The sequence below is a fragment of the Oryzias latipes genome, chromosome 4 (genome assembly GCF_053564925.1).
Source record: "Oryzias latipes strain Hd-rR chromosome 4, Olatipes_Hd-rR_3.1".
Classification (NCBI taxonomy): Eukaryota; Metazoa; Chordata; class Actinopteri; order Beloniformes; family Adrianichthyidae; genus Oryzias; species Oryzias latipes.
In genome coordinates this window covers 4,646,652-4,669,662 of record NC_136240.1, presented here as the reverse complement: position 1 = coordinate 4,669,662, position 23,011 = coordinate 4,646,652, and the positions used below count along the sequence as shown (strand labels likewise).

The 23,011-nt window shown below is 45.2% G+C and overlaps 1 protein-coding gene across 2 annotated transcripts; it reads left to right on the top strand.

Annotated features, from left to right (window-relative positions):
- The first annotated feature begins 1,615 nt into the window (after positions 1–1,615).
- slco2a1 (solute carrier organic anion transporter family, member 2A1) lies at positions 1,616–21,844 on the top strand. 2 transcript variants are annotated; one of them, XM_078945508.1, is made up of 14 exons: positions 1,616–1,832; positions 8,988–9,125; positions 9,436–9,598; positions 10,004–10,219; positions 10,926–11,024; positions 11,367–11,509; positions 12,994–13,066; positions 13,153–13,317; positions 13,408–13,603; positions 19,045–19,192; positions 20,243–20,406; positions 20,750–20,814; positions 20,956–21,076; positions 21,172–21,844. In XM_078945508.1, exons 1-14 carry the CDS (start codon positions 1,773–1,775, stop codon positions 21,299–21,301), a joined length of 1,881 nt encoding a protein of 626 aa, XP_078801634.1. In that variant the 5' UTR covers positions 1,616–1,772; the 3' UTR covers positions 21,302–21,844. The 2 variants fall into 2 exon arrangements, with proteins under 2 accessions (XP_078801634.1, XP_023809714.1); XM_023953946.2 differs by having other exon boundaries at positions 1,675–1,832; positions 11,370–11,509.
- Positions 21,845–23,011: the final 1,167 nt, after the last annotated feature.

Sequence of the window (23,011 nt, the reverse complement as noted above, 5' to 3'; positions counted from 1 at the left end):
TCCCCCCCCCTCAGCCGTCTGCAGAAAACTACAGTACGGGGGGGGGGGGGGGGGGGGTCTGCTGCTCTCCAGACTGTGGTTTACTTCTACTTTAGGGAATGAGGAGAGAGGACGTCCCAACAGCTGGTGTTTCAGCGGCGGGAAGGATCCTCTGGGGTCTTATGACCGTAAAGAGATGCTACTTCTGAGCAGATATGTCTGGACTGTGTTGCTCGCTCTAATGTTTGTATCATGCAAGTGGCACAGGAAGTAACATCTCACACACAAACACACACTGTTGTCATGCACAGAAAAGGAGGTGAAACCAGGCTGCACAGAAGCTACTGGGAAGTTGGACTTTCATGGTGAGACTGAGGAGAAACCAGCCTGCAGAGGTCATTTGTAGATCTGCTGCACTGAGCTCCTGTGGTTGGATGAAGTGGATCCGGAGTCTTCAGACCAGACTTGTAGGAACTCCACACTGATGTCATGACATACATGACAGTGAATTGATTTCTATTCCTTCGATCCAAACATATTGATCCGTCAGAGGCATGTTGTTAATTGAACCGTAACAAACTAAACCAGTGTTTTTCAACCTTTTTTGAGCCACGGCACACTTTAACCTTGACAAAAATCCTGCGGCACACCAGCATCCCAAAAAAAAAAAAAAAAGCAGAAACTCATAGTCTGTATTGATCTATTACCCCCCCCGGCAATCTGACGTGCATTTTTGTAATAATTGTGGCAGAAAAAGCAGGAAGTTGCAGATGATTTTTCTAAAAGATGTAATAAAAGTTAAGTTACATACAAACTGTATGTTCGTTGTGTTTTCAAGACGTGTGACAAGGACAAACCTCAAAGTTCTATCTGGCATCAAAGGGCCAGATAAAACTTATACATGTAACTAAAGATAATGAAAAATAAATGTAACTACTCCTTAATGTTAAATAACTCATTATTTGTTTATTATAAAATTTTAAAGTGACAATCACAGTTCCATAGAAAACATCTGTTTGCTTGTTCCTCTTGCATAAATCCTTTTAAATTTGATTCTGTCAGGTTAGGTTATATGGACAGTGTTTAAGTCCTAATGTATAGTTGCCCAATCCCATATTTCAAGTCCAATTCCCACTAGATATGAATAAATACACACCAATTTGTATATTTTACTCTAAGAAATTAAAAACGTTTATGCTCTCGCGGGCCACATACAATGACATGGAGGGCCACATTTGGCCCCCGGGCCTTGAGTTTGACACATGTGATCTAGAATGTTCTAAGATTGTTCCCTTTGGATTCTTTGGATGTGGAAAAACAACAGTGGTGAACTTTAGGAAACTAACATGTGAATGGATTTGACATTCATTCTAGTTTACTTGTTTGTTTGGACAAAGATTTCATTTCCACTTGATGATCTGGAAGAAATCCAAGAATCTGGAAAACTGTTCAGTAGCAGGAATTTCTGTCTGAGTCTCACTGCTGGGAGTTTGGAGAAAGATGTTCTGGATCCATTTAGATCAGTGAATCAGATTAAATCGGATCCTTCAAAATGAACAAATATTGACTATGAATCGGATCGACACCTGCCATAGAACAAGAACCCCCCCCCTGCCAGCATCCTCTTCATCAAAGGTGGAGATGTTTTTACGCCCGCACACCGCACCGCCCGTTTCCGCCGCGGAGCCCCGCCTCCATCCCGCACGGCCGTGCGGGCCGGCTTACATCACAGGGAGCCGGATAAAAGGCCCCCGCGCCGCGGCGGAGCTAGACAGGAGCCAGCAGGGACGCGGATGGATCTGCAGCCCCAGAAGAACATGAGGAAACCCGGGAGGCTGCGTTGCAGCGTGAAGGTGAGCCTGATGCGTCTGCAGCGTCTGTGCGGGTTTGTGCGGGAGTCCAAACTGCACTCTGATGAGGAAGCCCCACAGGAAAGCAGCCCTTCGTGTTTTAAAAGAGGAAAAGGCTTTTTTTCTTCTGCTTATATTCTAAAGAGGATCATGTTTTTCAGAAGATCAAACTTTTTTGTTTTTACTTTAGTGATTTTCTCTTTTGGTTTCAAACAGATCAGATAGAAACGAGCCTTTAAGAACTGCAGGTCTGCATGCTGGCTTTTGTTTCTGACAGACTGGAACATTTGTCTGAGGAATTGCTTTTGGTTTGAGCTTTCTTTTCGTTGGATTCTCTGAAACAGCATGTCAGACAGCTGGCTACCCATCAATAACTGGAGTGGAACTGGATGTTCCAGCTGTGAGTGCCAACGTGAAACACCGTGATGTCTAAGAACTCTCACCGTGCATACGACACCTTTATCCTCATGTTGTCCAGGTTTGGGGAGGAAGTAAAAACGTTTTAGCAGGACAGTTTGAGAGATTCTGATTACTGTTAAAGTTATCCAGAACCTGTGATGCTGCAGTTTGTCCCCTAAAAGTGTCCACCGTCAGCCGTTGTCTCCTTTGAGTGTCCACTGTCAGCAGTTGTGTCCTAAAAATGTCCACCGTCAGTCGTTCTCTCCTTTAGGTGTCCACCGTCAGTCGTCTCCTAAAAGTGTCCACCATCAGCTGTTGTCTCCTTTGAGTGTCCACCATCAGCTGTTGTCTCCTTTGAGTGTCCACCATCAGCTGTTGTCTCCTTTGAGTGTCCACCAAGAGTCATTGTCTCCTTAAAGTGTCCACCGTCAGTCGTTATCTCCAAAAAGTGTCCACGTTCAGTCATTTTCTTCTAAAAGTGTCCACCGTCAGTCATTGTCTCCTAAAATTGTCCAACGTCAGTCGTTATCTCCAAAAAGTGTCCACGTTCAGTCATTTTCTTCTAAAAGTGTCCACCGTCAGTCGTCTCCTAAAATTGTCTACTGTCAGCAGTTGTCTCCTTTGAGTTTCCACCGTCAGTCGTCTCCTTAAAGTGTCCACCGTCAGTCGCTATCTCCAAAAAGTGTCCACGTTCAGTCTTTGTCTCCTAAAAGTTTCCACCGTCAGTCGTTGTCTCCTAAAAGTGTCCACCGTCAGTCGTTGTCTCCTAAAAGTGTCCACGTTCAGTCATTGTCTCCTAAAAGTTTCCACCGTCAGTCGTTGTCTCCTAAAAGTGTCCACCGTCAGTTGTCTCCTAAAAGTGTCCACCGTCAGCCGTTGTCTCCTTTGAGTGTCCACCGTAAGCCGTTGTATCCTTTGAGTGTCCACCGTCAGCCGTTGTTTCCTAAAAGTGTCCACCGTCAGTCGTTCTCTCCTTTAGGTGTCCACCGTCAGCTGTCTCCTAAAAGTGTCCACCGTCAGCTGTCTCCTAAAAGTGTCCACCGTCAGTCGTCTCCTAAAAGTGTCCACCATCAGTTGTTGTCTCCTTTGAGTGTCCACTGTAAGCCGTTGTCTCCTTTGAGTGTCCACCGAGAGTCGTTGTCTCCTTTAAGTGTCCACCGTCAGTCGTTATCTCCAAAAAGTGTCCACGTTCAGTCATTGTCTCCTAAAAGTGTCCACCGTCAGTCGTCTCCTAAAATTGTCTACTGTCAGCAGTTGTCTCCTTTGAGTTTCCACCGTCAGTCGTTGTCTCCTTAAAGTGTCCACCGTCAGTCGCTATCTACAAAAGGTGTCCACGTTCAGTCATTGTCTCCTAAAAGTGTCCACCGTCAGTCGTTGTCTCCTAAAAGTGTCCACCGTCAGTTGTCTCCTAAAAGTGTCTACTGTCAGTCGTTGTCCCCTGAAAGTGTCCACCGTCAGCTGTTGTCTCCTTTGAGTGTCCACCGTCAGCAGTTGTGTTCTAAAAGTGTCCACCGTCAGTCGTTCTCTCCTTTAGGTGTCCACCGTCAGTCGTCTCCTAAAAGTGTCCACCATCAGCTGTTGTCTCCTTTGAGTGTCCACTGTAAGCTGTTGTCTCCTTTGAGTGTCCACCAAGAGTCGTTGTCTCCTTAAAGTGTCCACCGTCAGTCGTTATCTCCAAAAAGTGTCCACGTTCAGTCATTTTTCTCCTAAAAGTGTCCACCGTAAGTCATTGTTTCCTAAAAGTGTCCACCGTCAGTCGTCTCCTAAAAGTGTCCACCATCAGTTGTTGTCTCCTTTGAGTGTCCACTGTAAGCCGTTGTCTCCTTTGAGTGTCCACCGATAGTCGTTGTCTCCTTTAATTGTCCACCGTCAGTCGTTATCTCCAAAAAGTGTCCACGTTCAGTCATTGTCTCCTAAAAGTGTCCACCGTCAGTTGTCTCCTAAAATTGTCTACTGTCAGCAGTTGTCTCCTTTGAGTTTCCACCGTCAGTCGTTGTCTCCTTAAAGTGTCCACCGTCAGTCGCTATCTCCAAAAAGTGTCCACGTTCAGTCATTGTCTCCTAAAAGTTTCCACCGTCAGTCTTTGTCTCCTAAAAGTGTCCACCGTCAGTTGTCTCCTAAAAGTGTCTACTGTCAGTCGTTGTCCCCTGAAAGTGTCCACCGTCAGCCGTTGTCTCCTTTGAGTGTCCACCGTCAGCAGTTGTGTTCTAAAAGTGTCCACCGTCAGTTGTTCTCTCCTTTAGGTGTCCACCGTCAGTCGTCTCCTAAAAGTGTCCACCATCAGCTGTTGTCTCCTTTGAGTGTCCACTGTAAGCTGTTGTCTCCTTTGAGTGTCCACCAAGAGTCGTTGTCTACTTAAAGTGTCCACCGTCAGTCGTTATCTCCAAAAAGTGTCCACGTTCAGTCATTTTTCTCCTAAAAGTTTCCACCGTCAGTCGTTGTCTCCTAAAAGTGTCCACCGTCAGTTGTCTCCTAAAAGTGTCTACTGTCAGTCGTTGTCCCCTGAAAGTGTCCACCGTCAGCCGTTGTCTCCTTTGAGTGTCCACCGTCAGCAGTTGTGTTCTAAAAGTGTCCACCGTCAGTCGTTCTCTCCTTTAGGTGTCCACCGTCAGTCGTCTCCTAAAAGTGTCCACCATCAGCTGTTGTCTCCTTTGAGTGTCCACTGTAAGCTGTTGTCTCCTTTGAGTGTCCACCAAGAGTCGTTGTCTCCTTAAAGTGTCCACCGTCAGTCGCTATCTCCAAAAAGTGTCCACGTTCAGTCATTGTCTCCTAAAAGTTTCCACCGTCAGTCGTTGTCTCCTAAAAGTTTCCACCGTTAGTCGTCGTCTCCTAAAAGTGTCCACCATCAGTCGTCTCCTAAAAGTGTCCACCGTCAGCCGTTGTCTCCTTTGAGTGTCCACCGTAAGCCGTTGTATCCTTTGAGTGTCCACCGTCAGTCGTTGTCTCCTTTAGGTGTCCACCGTCAGCTGTCTCCTAAAAGTGTCCACCGTCAGTCGTCGTCTCCTAAAAGTGTCCTCCATCAGTCGTCTCCTAAAAGTGTCCACCGTCAGCCGTTGTCTCCTTTGGGATCTCCACCGTCAGTCGTCGTCTCCTATAAGTGTCCACCGTCAGTCGCTGTCTCCTTTGGGATCTCCACCGTCAGTCGCTGTCTCCTAAAAGTGTCCACCGTCAGTTGTCCCCTAAAAGTGTCTACTGTCAGTCGTTGTCACCTAAAAGTTTCCTCCGTCAGTTGCTGACTCAATAAGGTGTCCACCATCAGTCGTCGTCTCCTAAAAGTGTCCACCATCAGCTGTTGTTTCCTAAAAGTGTCCACCGTCAGTCGTTCTCTCCTTTAGGTGTCCACCGTCAGTCGTCTCCTAAAAGTGTCCACCATCAGCTGTTGTCTCCTTTGAGTGTCCACTGTAAGCTGTTGTCTCCTTTGAGTGTCCACCAAGAGTCGTTGTCTACTTAAAGTGTCCACCGTCAGTCGTTATCTACAAAAAGTGTCCACGTTCAGTCATTTTTCTCCTAAAAGTTTCCACCGTCAGTCGTTGTCTCCTAAAAGTGTCCACCGTCAGTTGTCTCCTAAAAGTGTCTACTGTCAGTCGTTGTCCCCTGAAAGTGTCCACCGTCAGCCGTTGTCTCCTTTGAGTGTCCACCGTCAGCAGTTGTGTTCTAAAAGTGTCCACCGTCAGTCGTTCTCTCCTTTAGGTGTCCACCAACAGTCGTCTCCTAAAAGTGTCCACCATCAGCTGTTGTCTCCTTTGAGTGTCCACTGTAAGCTGTTGTCTCCTTTGAGTGTCCACCAAGAGTCGTTGTCTCCTTAAAGTGTCCACCGTCAGTCGCTATCTCCAAAAAGTGTCCACGTTCAGTCATTGTCTCCTAAAAGTTTCCACAGTCAGTCGTTGTCTCCTAAAAGTTTCCACCGTTAGTCGTCGTCTCCTAAAAGTGTCCACCATCAGTCGTCTCCTAAAAGTGTCCACCATCAGCCGTTGTCTCCTTTGAGTGTCCACCGTAAGCCGTTGTATCCTTTGAGTGTCCACCGTCAGTCGTTCTCTCCTTTAGGTGTCCACCGTCAGCTGTCTCCTAAAAGTGTCCACCGTCAGTCGTCGTCTCCTAAAAGTGTCCTCCATCAGTCGTCTCCTAAAAGTGTCCACCGTCAGCCGTTGTCTCCTTTGGGATCTCCACCGTCAGTCGTCGTCTCCTATAAGTGTCCACCGTCAGTCGCTGTCTCCTTTGGGATCTCCACCGTCAGTCGCTGTCTCCTAAAAGTGTCCACCGTCAGTTGTCTCCTAAAAGTGTCTACTGTCAGTCATTGTCACCTAAAAGTTTCCTCCGTCAGTTGCTGACTCAATAAGGTGTCCACCATCAGTCGTCGTCTCCTAAAAGTGTCCACCATCAGTCGTCGTCTCCTATAAGTGTACACCGTCAGTCGCTGTCTCCTTTGGGATCTCCACCGTCAGTCGCTGTCTCCTAAAAGTGTCCACCGTCAGTTGTCTCCTAAAAGTGTCTACTGTCAGTCGTTGTCACCTAAAAGTTTCCTCCGTCAGTCGCTGACTCAATAAGGTGTCCACCATCAGTCGTCGTCTCCTAAAAGTGTCCACCATCAGCTGTTGTTTCCTAAAAGTGTCCACCGTCAGCCGTTGTCTCCTTTAGGTGTCCACCGTCAGCTGTCTCCTAAAAGTGTCAACCGTCAGCCATTGTCTCCTCTAAGTGTCCACCGTCAGTCGCTGTCTCCTAAAAGTGTCCACCATCTGTTGTTGTCTCCTTTAGGTGTCCACGTTCAGTCGTCGTCTCCTCAAAGTGTCCACCATCAGTTGTTGTCTCCTTTAGGTGTCCACCGTCAGTTGTTTGTTGCAGCTTCTTCTGAGGTGTTTGCTCCATCAGCTTCAAAGCATGGCAAAGCGAACCACGCAACAAACTCTTCCATCCATCCGTCCGTCCATCCGTCCATCCATCCCTCCGTCCACACAGAGGAGGTACTGTTTAGTGTTTCCTCCTCAACAGGAGGACAGGATCGGGTGGGCAGCGTCCTCACAGACCGTTCCTTATGTCCAGCTTCTGCCGTTACTCATTTGAAATCAGAGGCAGGACTTCCCATAATTCAACAGCAGGTTGAAGGCGGAGACGATGACCTGCAGGCTCAGATGCCTGCAGCTTTGATGAAGAACGCAGCCCTGCGCAGCCACATTCCTGTGCAGACAAGCATCACCTTATTGTTTCCCACGTGACGTCTGCGCAGATCAACACTTGCCTCACGTCGTCTCCTTCTCCCGAACAGCATTGCTTGCTGTCTTCGTGCTCTCATTTTTGCAGGCCAGCCTCTCACCAGAAGCGTGCGGAGCTCAGATTTAGCCTGAGCTTTGTTTGACCTGAACCAGAAACCAAAGACATGTTTTGCCTGAACGAGCAAACGGGTCCCATCCAGGCCTTCTGAGGACCGAGGCCCGTTTGGAGGGAAATGAGGAGATGGGCTGCAGCATGAAAGCATCTGTTGTGTGTGCTTACAGAGCATAAAGCTGAGCTTTAATTGCAGCGTTAACTGCTGGCTCTGTCCCGGTGGGGCTGTCTCTGAGGACAACAGCCTGGATTTATCACTGTTTTTCATACCAGGTTCTGTTTTCATCTCTGCATGAATGTGTGCGATAGCGCGAGCTGGTTCTCCCTCCGTGCACTGATTCTGATCTGTTTGTGTGTTTAGACTGTGCTGAAGCCCAAACGCTTCACTCTGTGTTGTGTTTAATCCTGTTTGTTATTGTACTCCCACACATGCCTTTTCAGAGGATTTTGGTGATTTGGAACCAAAGCATTTCTCCTCTGTGGGTCTGAGCATCAAAGCCGCTGAAGAACAATGCTGTTTGGAAGAAAACTAAAACTGGATGGACCTTACAGAATTCTGCTGAACTGTCGCTGAGTCACTTCAGTAATTTGTAGGAATGTTGTTGAGAAATACGCTCGAACCGCAGCAGATAGAGCCGTAAGTCTTTGTCAAGTCCTCCTTACAGCACCTGGAGGAGTAGATCTGCCAGGTGCTGTATGGAGGACTTGATGCTTATTATTTAGGATTAAAAAAAGCTGATGGATTTTCTACCTGGACCCCAAAAATGTCCTCACCATCCTCATCGTGGAAAGCTTCAGCTGGAAAGGCTGCAGATGAAGCTTCTGCAGACCCCCCCCCGCTAAATCTTTCTTTGAATGCAGGGAAGCTTCCTCAAGGAGACGTATTTTTTTTTAATCGTTGGCTCTGAGCATCAAAGCCGCTGAAGAACAATGCTGTTTGGAAGAAAACTAAAACTGGATGGACCTTACAGAGTTCTGCTGAACTGTCACTGAGTCACTTCAGTAATTTGTAGGAATGTTGTTAAGAAATACGCTCGACCCGCAGTAGATAGAGCCTTAGGTCTTTGTCACAGGATCTCTGCCAGGTGCTTTAAAGATGCTGTAAGGAGGACTTTATGCTGAAAAGTACATTATTATTTAGGGTTAAAAAAAAAAGCAGGTGGATTTTCTACCTGGACACCAAAAAAGCCGTCAGTCGTCGTCTCCTAAAAGATGTTTTTGTTTTTCTCTGACATTAAAGTGACCCGGCTACAGCATTCAAACATAGTTTTTCTTTCTATTTCGTGTAATTAAAGGATGAAGTTCATTTGGTCTGAAACGTTTTGAGTTCTTGGCTCTGGTATTAAACAGCGAGGTCGCCCTGAAAAGCCTCCAGACGCTAAGCTGGGGTTCTGCACGGCTTCATTTCCTGTTAATGAGTCGGCGGTCTGTTCCTTCCAGCTGTTCGTCCTGTGCCACGGCCTCCTGCAGCTGTCTCAGCTGCTCTACACCACCTACTTCAAGAGCATCATCTCAACAATCGAGAGACGCTACGGCCTCAGCAGCTACTCGTCGGGAACCATTTCCTCTCTGAATGAGGTACGAGCCAAACGCTCCTCAGGTCTGCGTTGGAGGACCGGCGGCCGGTGAGGTGCTGAGGAAGGCCTTCTGCTTCCTTCTAGTCTCAGACAGTTCAGGCAGGGTTTTTAGGAGATCTGGATGTTTTTGGTCTGTCAAACAGGCATGATGCCTGTTGCAACAACATCACCTTGTTGACGTTTGTTATCTGCTGCATTTCTGCCACATTTCCTGCCAGCGCAGACCAAACGAGGCTGAGTGTTCCTGCTGGGTTCCTGCCGCCTCAAAGACTTTCTCAGAGAATCCCAATTTGTGTGGTCTGTCTTCTCAGGTCAGCAACAGCATCCTGATCGTGTTTGTCAGCTACTTCGGGAACCGGGTCCACCGGCCTCGCTTCATTGGACTGGGCGGTGTGCTGATGGCTGTTAGTGCCATAATCCTCACCTTACCTCACTTCCTGTCCGAGTCCTACGATTTCGACTCTGTTTTGCACAGTAAGGCAGCTCTGTAGCTCTCTGGCTTGTCTGGGACCACTCATTGAATGTGGAGCACAGCAGGGAGACATTTTGGAACCTTTGCTTGGCCTTAATGTCTGCAGCTTTTCCTCAGAAAGCTCTGTCATCCTCTGCAGGACACAATCATCTGAATCTTGGTTGAACAGAAGATTAGCTTAATAAATCAGGGCCTCATTCATGGTGTGTTTCACTAAGATCAGCAGGGATTAGGATGACCTCCTAGATGTTTTGCATTTGTTTTCACAACGTAACATGGCTCCAGACAGCGGGTCAGTGGAGGGTCAGAGACACTTCAGGAAATGAAAGGACCCCCCCTGTGCTGTCATTAACTCGCTCTGTGCTTTCCCCTTGTTTATCTTTGCACGACCACCCGATGAACCCCAGACCGCCACGACATCTGCGTCCTGCAAGCGAACAACAGCAGCACCGCCGACTCCTGCAGCCGAGACGAGAGCAAGCGTCTGAAGGACACCAGCAACCTGTGGCTGCTCATGGGCAGCGCTCAGCTGCTGTTCGGCGTGGGCTCCGTCCCCATCCAGCCCTTCGGCATTTCCTACATAGATGACTTTGCAGAAAAGAACAACTCCCCTCTCTACATAGGTGAATGGCCACAGGTCCACAAACAGTACGTGTGTGTGTGTGTGTGTATGTGTGTGTGTGTGTGTGTGTGTGTGTGTGTGTGTGTGTGTGTGTGTGTGTGTGTGTGTGTGTGTGTGTGTGTGTGTGTGTGTGTGTGTGTGTGTGTGAGGAGAAAACAGTTCAAGTTCTGCTCATCTCCATGGAAAAGCAAGAACATGTTTGCTGGATCTTTGACCTTTGGAAGGACAAAATTCTGTTCCTCTGTTTCAAAATCAGCTCAAATCCTCTTTTTTTTAGGTTGCTGCAAACATTTAAAGTGACAGATTTGGGGAGGTTTTAATGTACAGAACATGAGGCAGAAGACCCAAATGCGTGTGGGAGTCCAGCTAGGCCTCTGCCAGACGAAAGGCTTGACGTCACTATGCAGGTTGACGTGCCAGATATGGATCTGGATGTGTTTTCTCTCATGTCACCGCTCTGAGATCAGATGCTTTCAGGGAGAGGTTTTTGGAGCAGAGGATAAATACTGCGTTCATCCAACATGATTAAAGGGAAAGTTTGTTCAAGCTGGTAAACATCTGGAAGTTCTGATGAAGACACGATGAGGTCAGAACAAAAGTTGGAAAAGATGTTTTTGGTTTAAGCTCGCACAGGCACATGTGAGGAAGAGGAAGAGGAAGAGGCAGGTTTTAGGCTGACTGCTCCTCGTGTCTCCTGTGATCCACAGCCATCCTGTATGCGGTGTCTGTGTTCGGCCCCGTCATGGGCTACCTGCTGGGCTCGTTTGCTCTGCAGATCTACGTGGACGTGGACAGGATCAGTTTGGGTATGGATGAAGTCCATGTATTCAAAAAAACTTACAAGATGTCACCGATGGAACTGTACAAGGCTAGAAATGATCAATAAAAACAAACAAGCAAATGGCACATAGGTGCTATACAGAAGGTAATGTGAATGTTTTTGGAAAAGAAAACCTATAAATAGAAATACGCACAACATTGGGTGTTGTAAAAAGGGGTGGGATCCTTCTCGTTTATCTGTCTATTTTAAACTTTTGTGTTTATTTTGCTTTTGTGTTTGAAGTAGAAAAATAGAAGTTTTAGGGCTTACTGGGGATCGTGGATGCTCCTCTGTCCTGTGTGACCTCTCACTGGGTCTGTATTTCCTGCAGGAAAGGAACAAGGGTTATCACTGGGGGACCCCCGCTGGGTGGGGGCCTGGTGGATGGGTCTGCTCATCGCCACGGGCTGCCTGGTCCTCACCTCCGTCCCGTACTTCTTCTTCCCTCGCCGGATGCCTTCAGAGAGCAAAGTAGGTTTCAGTTAAACCTGTGGTGCAAACAGCGTTCAGAAAAGGTTGAAAACAGACTGTATTTGTATTTAGGTCCGTTCTTACATTTGCTTTGAGTTCTCTGCAGCAGCAGTCATTACAATCACACAACGTTTCATGCTTTAAACACATTCAGTTTTTTGAATGAGCATTTTAGTCATGGAAATAATATTGTAAGAAAAAAGACGATGATAACAGACGAGAAGCAACATCTCAGTCTTAAATGTCTCATGTCTGAAATAAACACACTTCTAGAAACTATTAGACCAAACAAGAATCTAGTAAAATATTTTGTCTGAAATGAAGCAGTGAGGAAAATGGAGTCAAAGTCAAAGTCAGCTTTATTGTCAAATATGCTGCACACACACATGACACACAGCACAGATGAAATGACTTTCCTCTCGCCCCACAGTGCAAGCATCTTATAAAATAACAACTGTAATAAGCAATCTAAAGAATACAAAAGAGCAATGAGACGCTTAAAGTGACAACAGTGCTAAGAACAGTGAGTAGATGAGTCAGTGATGGCAGTCTTTGGTGAAGATGATGTTCTGAACAGGTGTGAAAGATTTTCAGTATAAGTTTGTAGCAGGGAGTGGAGGGGGCAGAGGGGGGGGGGGGGGCAGGGAGGGAGTTGAGTTTCCTTATTGCCTGATGGAGTAAACTCTCCTTGAGTCTGCTGGTTCTGGACTGGAGGCTTTGCAGTCTCCGCCCTGCTGGCAGCAGGAGGAAGTGACTGGGATGGGTCCCCGGGTGGGAGGGGTCCCCGGGTGGGAGGGGTCCCCCGCAATCCTGATGGCTTTGCGGGTGAGGTGGGAGTGATAATCACTGAGTGGAATCACTGATTTGGATTTTTGGATTCTAGAATACAAACTACGCTTTAATTGATGTAGTCTTCTCATTCAGAACAGACACACATACGTAAAGGTTTACATTTTTCCTTCTGTAAAGGTTAGAATGAAATTGTAAACCAAACCGGTGGTTCTGTGGAACGGCTCATGCTATACTGACCCCTACTGGCTTCATGCCAGTACTGCATCATTGTCTGACGAGGCTCTCTGACATGAATCTGTCATTTCGTCTTTTGTTGATTCATTTGGGGGTTTTCATCCTTTTGGGTTGTGAGCTTGATGCTCAGACTTTATCAGTGATGACTGTGTGAGTCCTCCTCTCCAGTCCATCAGAACTCCTGTCAACCTTCTCGACATGTTTCTGTTGTGAGATGAGGACTCCTACTCTTCCTCTCCTGATGGATGCTGGTTGTACTGAAATTCAAACTTTTAAGTCTTTCATCACTTTATAAAGACACATTTCTTTAAAAAAACTAATTACAATCAAGAGAATATTCATGAGTGGGCCTGAAATGAAGATCTTTATAATGCTGACCTGTGGAATGATTGTCTGGATTCTGGATGAACGCTGAACGAGACTGAACATCAGAACCTTTGGGTTGGTTCTTTTTCCAGGAGACTAAAAGTCAAACCGTCCTGAATGAAGACTTGAGGAAAGCAGACATCTCTCTGTTCGAGTTCCTTAAAAGTGAGTGGGTCAGATTCAATTATTTTGTTCTCTTCTGGATTTTTCCTCCAACGCCTCTGATGTGTGTCTGCCTGTCATTGAATCAGTGTTTCCCAGGATGCTTGTCAACCTGCTGCTGAACCCGTTTTTCCTGCTGCTGGTCCTGGCGCAGTGCTGCTTCTCCTCCGTCATCGCAGGCCTGTCCACCTTCCTCAGCAAGTTTCTGGAGCGGCAGTACGCAGCTTCCATTTCCTACGCCAGCCTGCTCGTGGGTAGGTTTGGCCGAATGTGGAGTTCAGTCTGACAGAGCAGTGACTTTCTCTTGACGTTTTGGAGAAAACAAAGCCCTTGGTGCTCCTCAGGTGCTGTGAATCTGCCTTCCGTGGCTGTGGGCATGCTGGCAGGTGGGATCATCATGAAGAAAGTGGGGCTTTCCATGAAGGTCATCCCACGTTTCTCTGTAGTTATGCTCACCTTTTCCACCCTGCTCTGCATCCCGCTCTTCTTCATGGGCTGTCCGACCCAGAAAATATCAGGAGTTAACGACAGGCTGGACGGGTGAGTTTATGCTCATCGCTGTAACGTTTCATTTTTGAAGAGAACCTGTTTAGTCCTGAGCATCGGCCCTCCATGAAGAACTCTTTGGATGTTTGCTGCTAATTTGCCTCCAATCTTTTAAATCAGGGGTGTCAATCTCATTTTCACAGAAGCCACATCAGCATAGTGTCTGTCCTCAAAGGGCCAGAAATAACTTACACATGTAACGAAATGTAATGAAAAATAATCGTAACTACTCCTTAATGTTAAATAACTAATTATTTATCATAACTTTTTTAAGTGACAACTACAGTTGGATAGAAAACGTATGTTTGCTTGTTTGCTCTAGCATAAATCCTTTTAAATTTCAGTTTAGGTTATATGGACAGTGTTTAAGTCCTAATGTATAATTGCTCGATTTCCCCTAGATATGAATAAATACACATTAAAACTTTAACGCTCTGGCGGGCCACAAAAAGGTCATGGCGGGCCACATTTGGCCCGCGGGCCTTGAGTTTGACACATGTGCTCTAAAACCTGGAGAAAAATAAGCTACTTTTCCCTTAGTTAGTTTCTGAACTATCAACTTCCGTGGATCATGACATGTGTTACGCCCCCTTCTGAGTCTAGGGGTACCTAAGGGGGCATAACATAAAAAGTAATGGTTTAGCCATCAAATTGACTGTAACACAATCATCAAACAAATGTCTTCATACAAAAGTATAACAAGTTTTCTTTACAAATAAATGATCAACCACCAACAAAAACTAAAAGTGAAGCAAAAAGGCTTCAGGTGGAAACCAAGAACAAAACAACAAACAAAACCCACCTAACTGAAATCTTAGCTGTACAAAGGAAAGGGGAACACAAAGATAAACACCAACAAAAACAGGAGAAAACATGTACTAAAGAAAATGGCAGTTCACCCCTACTGCTTCACTTAACATAACTACAAACCAAAAGACTAAACAGAGTGGGCACAAAACCACAAAATTCTAAAACACAACACTAAAGTGCAGCACAACTAAACAGGTTGTGAAAATGGACACTTGTTGCTGCAAGGCTCCCTTCTCACAGGCTGTGTAATTCCAGACTCTGCATCAAACTAACAGCTACTTCTTCATAAAAAATAGTTGTCATCCATAAAATGAATATACTTCATTTGGTTTACTGGATTAAGTTAAAGAAAAACAAATAGAATTGTCTGCATGACAGTGAATTTGTTTCCATCATCTCACTCATCTCAACTCTGGGTGTTTGACAGATGGAAAAGTCTATTCAAGGTTGTAAAAAATGGACTTTGTTTTTAAAGGAAACAGCGTCCCGTTTAGAAAGAAAAACACTCCAAGGATAAATCCAGACGGTGTCCAAAATTAACACTCGCTAGGTGCCAAATAAGACCATATTTTCTGTTGGAGGAGTCAAATCTAGTTTCAGTGATTCTGAAACTAGTACTGAAATTGAAGTTGTGTGATTCCTGCTGACTTCAGGGATATTCGTTCATGAGCAGCTCAAAAGTGTAGTGGTGCGCCTTTGACCTTTCTGTGCATGTCTCTCCATCTGTGTGAAGTCATCCAGATTAGTTTCAGAACCTCGTCTGCAGTCTGGGCTCCTGGACACCAGAGCTCACGGGCTTTCAGGGAAGTCACTCTGTGTGCACGGGAGTGACACTTTCATGCAGGAAAACTGCATTGAAGGCCGCATTTACGCTGCAAGGTTCAAGTGACCCAATTCCGATTTTTTCCTCTCATGTGGCACAGATCGGATATGACCGGTGGACGTGTAAGCAGGAAAAAACGCATGGATTCCGATTTTCTCAGATCGGATACAGCCCCCATTCATATGTGGAAATAAATCGGAAACGTACATTTGCGTGTGCCATGTAAGCAGACAAATCGGATATTCCCCAGTAAATGCGAGTCCTACGTCAGTGACGTCAATTCAGGACACCACCAACTGAGATCACATGACTCATTAAGGTGCTTTTGTGTGCTGATTTTGCTGTTCGAGGACAGCTGGAGCCCCATCAATGTGTTCCCTTTCAGCCTCAGGCTTCAGACTTTTCACCATGCTAAACGTTTGCCGTTTGGACCAACACGCATCGTCTAAAAGTGCTTTTATTACTGTTATGATTATTTTTAAGGGCCCGCTCGCTCATAATTTTTTAAATCTGTGCGGTCAGTGCTCAGGTCCGCGGAAGGCGGAAATGCTGCTACGTTACGTAGTCCTGAGAACGTCTACGTTTGACAGTTTCAGCATTGTATCGTGTAAATGCAAAAATCTGACACGGGTCACTTTTAAAAGATGATGTAAGCGGGTCGTCAAAAAATCGGATTTGGGCATCAAGACCTGCAGTGTAAATGCAGCCTAAGTGAGTCCATACAGGAATCTGCTGTGAGATCATATCTGCTTGGAGAACATGTCAGCTCACAGGGTGAAGAATCAGACGTTCCAGGGTTTCATGTTGTGGTTGCTGCAGCACAAACAGCTGGAAGTTACAGCAGTTGTGATTATTTCATTAAGGATTTTCAACTAAAGGCTGTAGGAGGACGCACAAATAAATCTGAGCCTGGGGGTGTTTGTGTCCCTGTGGTGCTGATCTCACCCTAACCCTAACCTCCTTTGCTGTCTGCTTGACTCTCAGCCTGGTTGGGTTCCTGGAGAGTAATGCGGTAAAGCGAGAGTATCATTAGATTCCATAACATCATCATCCACAGTAGAACACAGACACTCACCTGGGCACAGGTACCAGCTCACCTTCACTCACACAGGATTGCAGGAAGCGTTCAGGAATGACATATACTGGACAAATGTATATGTGTGTGTGAGTTGATTTGGATCTGTATTGTGTATGTGTTAAAATGTTAAAATGTGTGAAGGTTTTTGAAGCCTGCAGGTATGTTGGTAATATCTGGGTGTGTCTATGTCCAACCGCCCCATTGATAAATATCTACATGTGACAGTTATGAGCAACTTGTTGCCTCTTTCTCTTTGTAGTCCTGACCCCCCCCCCCCCTCCTTTGTGTTTCTATGATCCTCCTCCAACTTCTTCATCCCCTTTTTCCTCTCTTGTACCAGGTCCCTCATCTCTATTATCACACTCTTCCTCCGTCTTCTTTTGGTCCAAAAAGAAATGCACACAAATATAAAGTTTAGCTTCAAATCCAAAAGGGGTTTATTCAAATACACCCCTCATGTGTCTGAAGCCTTGTAACCCTCTATTGTAACAGGAACATCTGTCCAACACAAGAGGCCTTCAGCTCTGATCTGTTTTCTGAGCTGCTGGACAGGATAAGGGAAAAAAAGGAAAAGAATGCAAAATACCTGCATTACCTTTGGGATTCGGTTGTTAGTTGGATTCAGCTCCTTGACTCATATGATAAAAGCCATCAGCACATACACCTTTCTATTGGAGAGGAGTGTGTGCGGTGGCGCTGCTGGAAGGGGATGATGTATAATAGAGAAATACTGCAGTGGGACGGTCAACTGAGATCACAGAATACTGAATGTGTCTATTTTGGGATGCACGGGGGAACTGTGCTACGAGTTGAGAGGAAATAAACCCAGAGAAATCACAGTTACCTCATTTTCTTCTTTGGTTTTAGCTCCTGGCAGCTTGTTTGTTTTGACCTCTGCTTGCCTAAAATCCAGATCCGTTCTTGTCATCAGTCACTGTCAATATTGTGAGTGCAAAGGTTGCAGAATGGAATTTTTTTTTGCTAACTAATGGAGTTTACAGAGCAGAGCTGCAGGGGGGTCAATCTAGAGAACCAGCTTTGTCACAGAGGAAGCTCTGGAAAGTTCTTTTCTCTGGGAAAAATTGTTTTATTCAAAAAAATCCTCATTATGTCAGCCACTCAATTCCTTTAAAAGAATAGCTAAATACTGCTACAGCTGATTACGGCTGCACGGTGGCGCAGTGGTTAGCACTCTTTCCTCACAGCAAGAAGGCCCCCAGTTCAAGTCCCGGCTGGGGGACCTGAACCAGAACATCAATGGGGGTCCTTTCTGTGTGGAGTTTGCATGTTCTCCCCGTGCATGCAGGGGGTTTCTCCGGGGACTCCGGCTTCCTCCCACCGTCCAAAAACATGCTTCATAGGTTCATTGGTTAACCTAAATTGGGTGTAAATGTGAGAGTGCATGGGTGTGTGATTGCGGACACTCTACCCTGCGACAGAGTGACGACCTGTCCAGGATGCCCCCTGCCTTCGCCCTAAAGAGGCCGGGATAGGCTCCACCCGTGATCCCGAAAGGGAACAAACAGAAGAAGATGAATGAATGATGAATGGCCAGATGATAGCATTGTTGTATGTTTAAGTAAATAGTGTATTGCAAAACTGTAGTATGCTGTGCAGTCCCAGTCAGCTGTAGTTCAAATTCAATTATTATTTAAATTATGCCCTGGATATTTAAACATTAGTTTAAAGACGGGAAATAGCAGCATCTGTAATTTAATTTCTGTAAGCTTTAGCCTTTGATGAAAACACGTTTTATGTTTCTCTTCCATTAAGATTCTTCAGGAAAATAGGTTAAAATGCACAAAACCTGAAAATAACGAAACATAAAAAGTTGTCTTGTCTTTCAGACCCACTGTGATGAAAACAGTGTTTTTGTGTTAGTTTTCTCATGATGGAAGACATGCATATTACATTCATTAAAAAATAAATAATAATAACCGCTTGATCTTCATTCTAATTTTTTCATGTCCAAAACGAAACACACTTACATGAAGAAAATTAGGCTTAAAATAGGATTTCTATATTCAAATTTTTGAGAATCAGTAGCAGATGAAAAAATTATGTTTAAAAAAGTTTGTAGATGTTACGTAGGAAATACAACGGGGGGACCAAAGTTCTGCTCCATTCCGATGATCCACTGTCAGACAAATAGATCCATGAACGTCTTTGTTTGTTTTCCTCGTCTGAGCTGGAATCTGGATCTAAACTTGACGGCTGGATAACTCTGATATTGGTCAGCAATTCTTTTGCACCGGTAAGGAGTTGTGTGGGGCTGCACGCTAGTGGGAGAGAAAGTAGACAAAGGGATGATGGGAAATGAGGGAAGGCTCAGTCTGTGCCAGCAGTCCCACCCACAACACAGAAGTAAATTTCAGATGACCTCCTGTCACTTTGCAGAAACCATATCCTAGAAAATGACAGGTTTTTTACATCGTAGCTAAAAATGGCATAACACAGATAAAAGACCACTGAGAATGCTTTTACAACAGATCAAAAGATGATCGGTTAATTAGAAAAGCATGTCAGAGTTTAGTATTGAAAAAACAAACAAAAGCAAAACGTTTAGTTTGTCTGAGTGTTTTGTAACTGTCAGGACACAGTGAGACGGCAGAATTGTATTCTTTCAAAGGGACAAAAAGCTTAAACCAAGAAACGCCGAGTCTGTGTCATGTCAGTTTAAAAACTAGGGGCCTGAACTGCTCTGAACTCTTTTGTCCTCCACAGATCTTTATCCATCTGCTATCAGAACTGCTCCTGTCCTGCCTCTGCCTTCAACCCTGTGTGTGGCTCAGATGGCGTCGAGTACATTTCTCCGTGTCACGCCGGCTGCACAAACTTCACCAGAGACCCCAACAACACGCACAAGATTCAGGTCAGTGCGGATGTTCCAGCGCTCCTCAGTGAAGAGGTGGTTGTGATGAATCAGTTACCTGAGGATTTTAAGAGAACAGGAAGAGTCCCTAATATCATCTTTGAAAGATTAGTATGATGAACGCCACTTTTTACTTTTCAAACCACAAAGCCAGGCCCGTGTGAGTGTGCACATCCTGCTGGTTGTGTGCAGACATGCAGTGCTGTATGTCGATGCAGAGATCGAACTTCCCTTCAAAGTTTCTGTGGTTTCTGCTCAACAGGGCACAGAAAGCCCTTCCTAAAAATGAAAAACATCTCCTTTTTTCATGTAAAGGAGGGAGTAGCTGGTGCCAGTCAGCTGTACGGTGGAAACATGGCTGGTAAAGTGGCAGAAGAAGACGGAGCTTAGAAAAAAAGCAGCATTTTCTTGGAAGTTGTCCCTACATGCACGAGTATGATGCATAGGAAGGAATGAAGCGAGTCCTCGAGTCTTTGAGTGATGGAGCTGTCAGGAACTAGAAAGGGAATCTGCTGAATTTCCCTGTCATTGATGCTGCTTGAATACTTTCCGTTTACATCCCTCAGGTGAAACTTTCCTTATAAAACAAGAACATCCAGAAAGTATCACCACGTTCACAAACAGAATCTCTAACCGTGAATGGCTGAATAACCCAGTGAGCCTAAAACAGCAGCTGATGCCAAACTCGCTTTACTGGCTGTGGGGGAACGTCTCTAAAGGAAACCAAACCAGGGAGTGTCGATGTGGTTTTGGAGTCCTAGCAGTGCACTATCAGTCAAATTCACTCAATACAAGCTTAAATGTAGACAGAGCTACCTAATGGGTTCCTGTTTTGAGGTCTGGGGCAAATGTTGATGTTTTTGTGTGCATTTACACATCCAATTGTTGGGTCTAATGAATTTCTCCAAGCTCTTCTGCTGCTGCTGCCATAACATCTGTTCTGTGCCTCAGTCTGGATGTTGCTGCTAAATCAGTCTAATCTTAAAAAGACCACGGAAATTCAGCCTTGGTGTGCTGCTCTGACAGCGTTTGCTTCCTTTCTGCATGCAGGTGTACACAAACTGCAGGTGTATACCAGGCGGTCAGAGTCAGGCCCATTCAGGTCCATGTGGAAACAGCTGCTCTCATCTGCTCGTGCCCGTCATCCTCGTCATCTCTCTGGCATCCTTCATCGCTTGCTTCAGCCACAACCCAATATACATGATGGTGCTCAGGTAACAAACCCAGGCCGCACATTTCAGTCTTCAGCTGGCAGTTACTACTCTACAATGGATGTTTTTTAGAAGACAAACCCAAATGTTGACTGTAAAATCCCTTTCTGTTTCTTGTTGAGGGTCAGCCATGTTTTATACTGGCTTTTAAAAATATCGTTTGACGGCCATTTCCACCGCAGCCTCTAAAGCTCCCATCCAGACTCGCTCATCCATGAGAAAAACATAAGCAGTGCTTTGAGAAGTCTGGTGATTTTAATTACACAAGACGTTTATCATTCAAAAGCAGAAGCCTGAGTAGAAAGTCTACGTCTTCTTCGCTGACCCATTTTTGTCCATGTCACAGATGCGTTCCTTCTGAGGAGAAGTCATTTGCTATTGGAATCCAGTTCTTACTCATGAGGATGTTAGGTAAGCGCCAACAGAAACTATGAGCTCAAATCAGGATTAGCTTAAAGTGAAATTGAGAACAGATTGTACATTTGAAAAATTGATATTGTAAAAAAAAAAAAAAAAAACTGTTTGCAGTAATATTTGCATTTGTCCCTTCAGCCTGGCTTCCAGCTCCAGCACTTTTTGGCGTGGCCATTGATTCTTCTTGCATCAAATGGAAGCTAGTGTGTGGAAAGAAGTTTAGCTGTAGTTACTACGACAACGGCCTCTTTAGAAGCTGGTAGGAACGTTAATCTCTCTGCATTAATTATCATATACATATATAGCTGTGAGCACAATAGCTCACTCATTTTTGGTGCATTTTTCCCCCTGCAGGTACTTGGGTTTGCAGGTGGGTTTTAAAACCCTGGGCATTGCCATTTTGATGCTGGTGGGGTGGAAGGTGCAGCGGACCAAAGAGTACAGTCTGGAAGAGAAGAAGTCTGAAGGATTGCTAAGGCCCTAGCGGCTCCGTTGGTCCAGGCCCTTCACCCTTTTGCTGCGGTCGGAAACATCTGGTGGCGGGTTGAGCCGAGAGGAGCTGCATCAGTCAGAAGAATGGATAATCAAAGATTTCTGCACGGCCACCGTGCCTGACTGCTGCAGAGGGAAGAACAATGTGGATAAATGTATGGCTCATGTTTAGAACAAACAATATTTTACTCATCATAAATGAAGGCAAGACGCTAAAGCGTCCCTCATCCATAGCACTGGTACATTCCAATATTGAACGTGCATCAGTGGTGGTCGCTGACTGATCATCAGAGCAGCTGCACGTCTTCATAAATGAACTGTTCTCCCGTGTTTGGAACCCTTTGCACTGTATGTAATTAAGTAACTGTTGCTCAATATTTAAATTATTTTTATAGTCGTTTTCCTTGAAAGCAGACTTTTGTAATAACCACAATAAAACCACTTGTAGTCTCTTTCAGTTATAGTACATTTTACGTGCCAAGCACAGATGCTTCAACTCATATTTTTATTAAAAAAAGAAAAAAGAATGAAACAATGCTCAGATGTTTATTGAATTCACTGTATTACACCACACTTCAAAAGTATAAATTTCGACAAATTTGATTGGAAAATTAGGCATAAATCCACTTTATGGACTACATACAGTTGTGCTCATAAGTTTTCATACCTTAGAAGAAATGATGATTGCTTGACCCTTTTTTGGAGAATATGAATAACACAAAAACTTTCTTTCCACTCATAGATAGTGGTTGGTTGAAGCCATTTATTGTTTACTCTTTTTAAAACCTAGTGACAACAGAAACTTCCCTAATGAAACCCTGTTCAAAAGTTGGCAGCCGCTGATGACTTTGTTCTGACAAAGCTGATCCAAAAGGGCTTGAACGACAGCTAAAGGTAAACGTCCTCATCTGTGACTCGTTTGTCTGTAATCAATGTGTGTACACTGAAGGTCTTGGAGTTTCTGGGCTTCCAACAGATGTTTGTATCCTTCATCCAGTGCTGCACTGACATCTCTGGATCCTGAGTCATGGGGAAAGCCACAGAGCTGTCAACAGATGTATGGGAAAAGGTAACGGAACTGGACAAACCAGGAAAAGGATATAAAAATATATCCAAGGATCTGAGAATGCCAGTTGGCAGTGTTCAGACTAAGAAAGGGAAAGTGATGGCTTCTGTTGAGACCAAACCACGGTCACAACCATTTCTGTCAAAACTGCCAGAAAAAGTCTTAAGGATGCAGAGACAAATTCACAAATAATTTCTGCTGTGATCCAGGACTCTGAAAAATGTTTCCTGACGTACAATAAGGAGACGAAAAATGGGTTGCATGGTAGAGTTGCCATAGAAATTGCCCTTTTTTGTGCAAAAAAATGGCAGATTTACAACACGCCAAACAGCACAGAGACACGCCTCCAAACTTCTGGACCAAGGTCATTTAGGGCAGTGTTTCCCAACCCTGGTCCTCAGGGCACACTGTCCTGCATGTTTTCCATGTTGCCCTGCTTATGCACACCTGATTCCAATCATCATCAGGCTCTGTAGAGGCCTGACGATGCCAGTCATCAAAGGCAAGTGTGTTTGAGCAGGGTTAAGGACAGCGTAGAGGACCAGGGTTGGGAAACCCTGCTTTAGAGTGATGAGACCAAGACTGACCTTTTTTGGCCACAACCATAAACACTACATTTGGAGGAGTCAACAAGGC

Coding starts and splice junctions, on each gene's coding strand:
- slco2a1 (XM_078945508.1), top strand. CDS start 1,773: ATGGATCTGCAGCCCCAGAAGAACATGAGGAAACCCGGGAGGCTGCGT. Junction 9,599..10,003: donor TTTCGACTCTGTTTTGCACA/GTAAGGCAGCTC, acceptor GATGAACCCCAG/ACCGCCACGACATCTGCGTC. Junction 21,077..21,171: donor AACGGCCTCTTTAGAAGCTG/GTAGGAACGTTA, acceptor TTCCCCCTGCAG/GTACTTGGGTTTGCAGGTGG.